The sequence below is a fragment of the Penaeus vannamei genome, chromosome 12, assembly GCF_042767895.1.
Source record: "Penaeus vannamei isolate JL-2024 chromosome 12, ASM4276789v1, whole genome shotgun sequence".
In the NCBI taxonomy this organism is placed as follows: Eukaryota; Metazoa; Arthropoda; class Malacostraca; order Decapoda; family Penaeidae; genus Penaeus; species Penaeus vannamei.
This window is the reverse complement of record NC_091560.1, coordinates 44189570-44196790: the sequence shown is the minus strand read 5'-3', so window position 1 is coordinate 44196790 and position 7221 is coordinate 44189570. Positions and strand designations below refer to the sequence as shown.

At 46.0% G+C, this 7221-nt stretch overlaps 2 protein-coding genes across 2 annotated transcripts; both read right to left on the bottom strand.

Moving 5' to 3' along the window:
* Positions 1-2147: 2147 nt before the first annotated feature.
* On the bottom strand, positions 2148-2983 carry LOC138863568 (putative uncharacterized protein FLJ46204). The gene is made up of 2 exons (XM_070127751.1): positions 2793-2983; positions 2148-2649 (listed from the first exon to the last, which is right to left on the bottom strand). The coding sequence occupies exons 1-2, from the start codon at positions 2981-2983 to the stop codon at positions 2148-2150; spliced, it is 693 nt and encodes a 230-aa protein (XP_069983852.1).
* Positions 2984-3031: 48 nt separating this feature from the next.
* On the bottom strand, positions 3032-3412 carry LOC138863567 (putative uncharacterized protein FLJ46204). The gene has a single exon (XM_070127750.1). It carries the CDS (start codon positions 3410-3412, stop codon positions 3032-3034), a length of 381 nt encoding a protein of 126 aa, XP_069983851.1.
* Between the last annotated feature and the right edge of the window lie 3809 nt (positions 3413-7221).

Sequence of the window (7221 nt, the reverse complement as noted above, 5' to 3'; positions counted from 1 at the left end):
CTCCTGCCACCGTTTTTTTGTTGTTGTTGTTGTTGAATGGAGCTACCACTTCTGACACCGTCTCCTCCTTTCCCCTCCCCTCCTCTTCTTCATCTTCTACTCCTCTCTTTTCCCTTTCCCTTCTCCTTCTCCTTCCCTCCCCTCTCTTCCCCCTGTCCCTTCTCCTTCCCCTCCCCCTCTCTCTTCCTCTCTCTTCCCCTTCCTCTTCCCCTCCCTCCTCTCGTCACCTTTCCCTCCCCTCCTTCCATTCCCTCCCCTCCTCTGTCGTCCTTTCCCCTCCCCTCCCTTCCATTCCCTCCCCCTCCCCTTCCATTCCCTCCCCTCCCTTCCATTCCCTCCCCTCCCCTTCCATTCCCTCCTCCTTCCATTTCTCCTCCCTCCCCCTCCCCTTCCATTCCCCTCCCTCCCATTCCATTCCCTCCTACCCCTTCCATTCCCTCCTCCCTTCATTCCCTCCTCCTCCCCTTCCATTCCCTCCCCTCCCCTTCCATTCCCTCCCTCTCCTTCCATTCCCTCCCCCTCCCTTCCATTCCCTCCCCCTCCCCTTCCATTCCCTCCCCTCCCCCTCCCCTTCCATTCCCTCCCCTTCCATTCCATCGTCTGTGGTAGCCGCTGCCTCTGCCACCAGCCCTGTGCTACCCTCCCCTCCTCCCATTGAGACCTCCCGTGACAGCATTGTCAATGGAAGCAAAGGGAAAAATGACGCTTGATCTTGGTTTATTGCCCTTCGCTCTTTCTCTCTGTGTTTTTGTCTCCTTTTTTTATTTCTTATTTCTTTCTTTCTATATTTCTTTTTTTTTCGTCTTCGTTTTCTATACTCGTCCGTCTGTTTTTCTGTTTGTTTTCTTGTTTCAGTGTCTTTCTCATTCTTTCTCTTTCAACTTTTCTGTTTGTACATTAGATCCTACCTCTCTCTCTCTCTCTACTCTCTCTCTCTCTCTCTCTCTCTCTCTCTCTCTCTCTCTCTCTCTCTCTCTCTCTCTCTCTCTCTCTCTCTCTCTCTCTCTCTCTCTGCTATCTCTCTCGCTATCTCTCGCTATCTCTCTCGCTATCTCATCTAGGCTCTCATATATTTTAATATATATGTATATATATATATATATATATAAACAATCTCGCTATCTTCTTATCTCTCTCTCTCGCTATCTCTCTCTCTCTCTCTCGCTATCTCTCTCTCTCTCTCTCTCTCTCTGCTAATCTCTCTCACTCTCTCTCTCTCTCTCTCTCTCGCTTTATCTCTCTCTCTCTCTCTCTCTCTCTCTCTCTCTCTCTCTCTCTCTCTCTCTCTCTCTCTCTCTCTCTCTCTCTCTCTCTCTCTCTCTCTCGCTATCTTTCTCTCTCTCTCTCTCTCTCTCGCTATCTTTCTCTCTCTCTCTCTCTCTCGCTATCTTTCTCTCTCTATCCTTTTCCTTCCCTCCCTCCCTCCCTCCCGCCATCCCCTCCACCCTCCTTCTTCTTGTGTGCATGTATATGTCTGTGTAAGCGTGTAAGGGTGTGTGCGTGTATATACGTATGCATATATGTGTATGTGTATGCAAGGTCTCTATATATAGACGTGTGTATGTACTTATGCAAATATGTATATGTATGTGTGTGTGCGTGTGCGTGTGCGTGTGCGTGTGCGTGTGCTCGTACGTGTGCGTGTGCGTGTGTGCGTGCATGTGCGTGCGTGTGCGTGTGCGTATGTATACGTGTTTTCGCGTGTCCAACTGCGTCCCAAAAGTTCAGTTATCTCCAGATCAGTCTGCTTGTCTGCCGCTCCATCAATATTTCAGGGGGCCTTCCTTCCTTCCACTCATGACAGAGCGGTTATCTAACAAGATATTCTCTCGAGATAAAAATTTACAAAGCGAAACACGCCGTTTCTTTTCCTGGAAACGCGAGGAAGAATCACGTAGCTATTGTGTAGAAATTACAGAAGGTTTGTTGTGTTATGTTGCGGGAGTGAGTGAAGGTTAGGTGTGGGTGTTTGTGGGATAGTGAGTGTGACTGTGAGTGTGCGAGTGAGAGTGAGTGTGAGTGTGATTGAGAGTGAGTGAGTGTGACTGTGACTGTGAGTGTGCGAGTGAGAGTGAGTGAGTGTGATTGAGAGTGAGTGAGTGTGATTGAGAGTGAGTGAGTGTGAGTGAAAGTGAGTAGTGTGAGAGTTAGAGAGAGTGAGTGTGAGGGTATGAGAGTGAGGGTATGAGAGTGAGGGTATGAGTGTGAGGGTATGAGAGTGAGGGTATGAGAGTGAGGGTATGAGAGTGAGGGTATGAGTGTGAGGGTATGAGTGTGAGGGTATGAGTGTGAGGGTATGAGTGTGAGGGTATGAGAGTGAGGGTATGAGAGTGAGGGTATGAGAGTGAGGGTATGAGAGTGAGGGTATGAGAGTGAGGGTATGAGTATGAGTGGCATGAGAGTAGTGAGTGTGAAGTATGAAGGTGTGAGTATGAGTGTGAGTGGGGTATGAGTGTGCCAGTGTGGTATGGAGAGTGGTATGAGAATAGGGTATGGAGGAGTGAGGGGTATGAGAGTGAGAGTATGAGAGTAGAGGAGTATGAGTGTGAGTGGCATGAGTGTGAGGTATGAGTGTGAGGTATGAGAGTGAGGGTATGAAGAGTGAGGGTATGAGAGGTATGAGTGGTATGAGTGTGAGGTATGAAGGGTCTGTGGAGGGTAAATGAGGTGCTGCAGTGAGGGTACTTGAGTAGTGAGGAGTAGATGAGTGAATATGAGAGGTATTGTAGGTGTATAGGGAGTGTAGGTATAGAGTGATAGCATGAGGGTATGATGTTTGTGAGGGTGATAACATGAGTGTGAGGAGTATGAGTGTGATAACATGAGGAGTAATGGAGATGGGAGGTATGAGAGTGACATGAGGTATGAGAAGTGAGGGTATGAACATGAGTGAGGGTATAGTGAGGTAACATGAAGTGAAGTGTAAGTGGTATGAGAAGTGAGGTATGAGTAGTGTGATAACATGGGTATGAATTTTGAACATGAGGGTGTTAACATGAGAGTGATAACATGTGGTTTGAGAACATGAGGTTTAACATGAGAGTGAGGGTTTGAGAGTGATAACATGAAGTTTGATAACATGGAGTGAGATGTATGGTTTGAGATGAGGGTGATAACATGTGAGAGTGAGGGTATGAGAGTGGAGGCCAGTATGAGAGTGAGGTAACATGAGAGTGAGGGTATGAGAGTGTGAGGGTAACATGAGTAGAGTGAGGGTATGAAGTGTGATAAACATTGTAGAGAGTGAGTAACATGAAGAGTGATGCATGAGTGTGATGCCATGGGAGTGTGATGCCATGGAGTGTAGATGCCAGGAGTGTGATAACATGAGTGTGATAACATGAGTGTGATAACATGAGTGTGATAACATGAGTGTGATAACATGAGTGTGATAACATGAGTGTGATAACATGAGTGTGATAACATGAGTGTGATAACGAGTGAGCGTGGGTGCGAGAGAATGTGTGAGGGAGTGTGTAAATGTGAGAGTGAGAGTAAGAGTGAGAATAAACAATGAGATTAAAGAATGAGTATGAGTGTGAGATACCGTAAGAGTAAAGTGAGAATGGGGGAGTGTGAGAGTAAAGAGTGAGTGAGAGAGTGTGAGTGCGTGCGTATATGTAAGTGTACATATGTGTTTGAATCTTTGCATATCAGTGTGTGTGTGACGCACATTTACCTCTAATAACAAAACCATTTTCTCTGATATTTTTTTTAAAGTAAATGTCTCTGGGAAGAATAATAAAGATGAGGAACTGTGCATAAGATAAAAGATAGAGGAAGGAGGAAGGAGGAGGAGGAGACGAAGAAAGTGGGGAAGGAGGGGAAGGAGGAGGAGAAAGATAGGGGAAAGAGGAGGAGGAGAAAGATAGGGGAAGGAGGGGGAGAAAGGAAGAGGGGAAGGAGGGGGAGTAGGAAGGGAGGAGAAAGAGAGGGGGAGGAGGGAGGAGGGAAGGAGGAGGAGAAGAAAGAGGGGGAAGGAGGAGGAGAAAGAGAAGAAGAAGAAGAAGACGAAGAAAAAGAAGGAGAAGGGAAGGAGAATGAAGAAGAGGAGGAAGAGTAGTAGTAACGTTTATTCATTAGCGAAAGAGGAGGTGAGGGAGAGAATTAAAATCGAGGATAGATAAGAGAGGAGAGGAGAAGACTAGGGATAGTAGGGGAGAAGAGGAGTAAGAAGAGGAAAAAAATGGAATAGGAATTGAGAGAAGATGAATAGGAGAAGAGCAAGATAGGAGGAAGATGACAAACAGAAGAATGCGACGAAGAGAAGGTGAGTGAAGAAGAAGAGGAAAGTAAGCTATAGATGTGGATGGAAAAGAAGAAGAAAAGAGAGAATAGGAATTTTGTGGATAAGGAAGAGGAGGGGGAGGGAGAAAGGTGGAAGAACCACAACCACCAACTACCCAGTTGGATGAAGAGGAAGAATAGGAAGAAGAGAAGAAATGAAGCTCTAGCTCCTTACAGACAAAGAGAAGGAGGAGGAGACTGAAAAGAAGGAGAAGGAAGAATAGAGAGAGGAGAAGAAGAAGGAAGAAGAGAATCAGGAGAAGAAGGAAGAAGAGAATCAGGAGAAGAAGGAAGAAGAGAAAGAGGAGGAGGATAAGGAAGGAGAAGAGAATATGAAGGGGGAGGAGGAGGAAAAAAAGAGGAGGAGGAGAGGAAGGGAGAGGAAAAGGAAGAGGAGGAGAAGGAGGAGGAGAGGTAGGGGAGTAGGAGACTGAGAAAGAAGAAAAGATGGAAGGAAAGGTGATGGATGAGACTGGGAAGAAATCGATAAAGGAGGAGAAGAATAGAAGAAAGAAGAGGAAACAGGAAAGAAGAGGAAGGGGAAGAAGAAGAGGAACAGCCTTCTTCAGTGACCCCATTCACAAGCCAGCCATTGTGTACTCAGTCGCCTCATTTATATATGTCGAGATGTCTCTTCTAAATTACCTATATATTTTCTATTTTCGGACAAACATCTATTGTTCTTATTCCTTTCTCTCTCTCTCATTTACTCTTTCCCTCTTCTCCTTCTCTCATCGCGTTTACCTCTTTTTCCTCCATCGGTCTTCCAGGAAAGCTATGCTAATCTTGTAATTACTGTGTTCATATATAGTGCCGTCTCGTCCTTGTCCCGTGTCAGTGTTATCAACAGCAGGGCCATTATGATCTTGATAATGTTACTTTCTTGATGTTTATGATAATGTTATGTTAAAGGGACGTTCATGTTATCGGGGTTATTTGGCGTTGTTATTAGTGCTGGTATTATTCGTAGTGGTAAAAAAAAATGGAAAAGTTAAGTCATCAGTTGTCGGTTATTAATTACAGTTATCAGTTGTATTCACTGTCTTTCATCGGAATATGTGTTATCATATATATTTACCTTATCAATTATTAATATTATTTTTATTTATCTCTTTCTTGTTGTGTTTCTCCCTACCCCTTTGATATTTTAAGGTAATTTGCTCTATACTTGTATGTTTTCTGGCCATTCGAAAACTACTTCAGCTCCCCCAGCGATTCGAGATATACACGTTTTCTATGATTTATTGAGCAGTGGGTTAAATTAGATTTTTCTTTAGATAAATAGAGAGAGAGGGAAAGAGGCAGATAGACGCAGTCAGGGAGAGAGGAGAGGAGAGAGAGAGGAGAGGAGAGAGAGAGGAGAGAGAGAGAGAGAGGAGAGGAGAGGGAGAAAGGAGGAAGAGAGGAAGAAGGAGAGGGAGAGAGGGAGAAGTGGAGAGAGAGAGAGAGAGAGGAGAGAGAGAGAGAGAGGAGAGAGAGAGGAGAGGAGAGAGAGAGAGAGAGGAGAGGGAGAGGGAGAGAGAGAGGAGAGAGAGAGGAGAGAGAGAGAGAGAGAGAGAGAGGAGAGAGAGAGGAGAGGAGAGAGAGAGAGGGAGAGAGAGAGGGAGAGAGAGAGGGAGAGAGAGAAGGAGAGAGAGGGAGAGAGAGAGAGAGAGAGAGAGAGAGAGAGAGAGAGAGAGAGAGGGAGGGAGGGAGAGAGGGAGAGAGAGAGAGAGAGAGAGAGAGAGAGGAGAGAGAGGAGAGGGAGAGGAGAGAGAGAGAGAGAGAGAGAGAGAGGAGAGAGAGGGAGGGAGGAGAGGGAGGGAGAATAAAGCGAATAAAGATGTTGCTTTACCTGCAAAGTCGCTAGCGCTGGTGAGCTGGTGAAAAAGCGACGCTATGTAAACGATGCTTAAGGGCGAATGAGAGAAAAGATGAAAGTCTTCGATAAGAAAATAATCCAACGCAAGAAAAAGAGGAAAGGAAATATAAACCGAAATAATGACATCGATAATCCGGATTTTACGGCACAACTTTTTTTGTTTGTTTGTTTTTTTACGGAATGAATATCTTTGAAGATTATTTGTCACGAAGCGATTCAGCTCTATGATAGGCCTATGTCATCGGGCAGTTGTTGCTTTGTTTATTTTTGTGTTTATTTGTCAGTGTGCTAATGTGACTATTTCCTACAGTTACCCGTCTGTGAAGCTAGTTTGTGATTTCTGATTCTCTCGTAAATCTGTGATAGAAAAACGAAAAGAAAATAATAAGATGATAAACAGGAAATAATAATGACAAAAAGGTGAAAGAAAAAGATTGAAATAAAAGAAACCAAAGAAAAAACCGACATACAACAAAAAGAAAGAAAAAAGAGAAGCAAGAAGCAACGAGAAAAAAAGAGAGAGAGAGAGCGAAAGGAACCAAGATGGCGGCCATCTGATCTTCGGTAAAACCCATCCGATAGTGCCCTTCCAGACCCACCACTCGAGGCCCGGCGAGCCCTCAGGAACCATGAGGCTGAAGAGGGAGCTGACGAAGGGCCACTCGGTCCACTTCGTCGACAGTCGCGGCCAGGAGCTCCTCTCGGCCAAGACCCCGAGAGCCGACGAATCCCCAGATGCCAGTGATCCCGAGGAGGCGCAGGAGAAGGGACGCGGACGGAGGAATGGCACGGGGTCCTCGTCGACGTATCCTTCCCGGAGTCCCACCAAGGGCAAGAGAGGCCAGACGGAGGTCCAAGGGGCGTGGGAACAGGCAGACACGCCCCCGGGGGAGTCTGGCGTCGAGGGCCACGAGAAGCTCTTCGTGAGGCGTAGGTCGATGGAGTCCTTCGAGAGCGAGAAGGACAGGAACAGCGCCGAATCCTCCAGGAGAGAAGGGTGAGTTAAGGCGATTCCTTTGACTTGGGATAGGCCTACATCCTCTGTTGTTCTTTATCATTTGTTTATTTGTCTT

Coding starts and splice junctions, on each gene's coding strand:
- LOC138863568 (XM_070127751.1), bottom strand. CDS start 2,983: ATGTTCAAAATTCATACCCATGTTATCACACTACTCATACCTCACTTC. Junction 2,650..2,792: donor CTCATACTCCTCACACTCAT/GTTATCACCCTC, acceptor TACCCTCCACAG/ACCCTTCATACCTCACACTC.
- LOC138863567 (XM_070127750.1), bottom strand. CDS start 3,412: ATGTTATCACACTCATGTTATCACACTCATGTTATCACACTCATGTTA.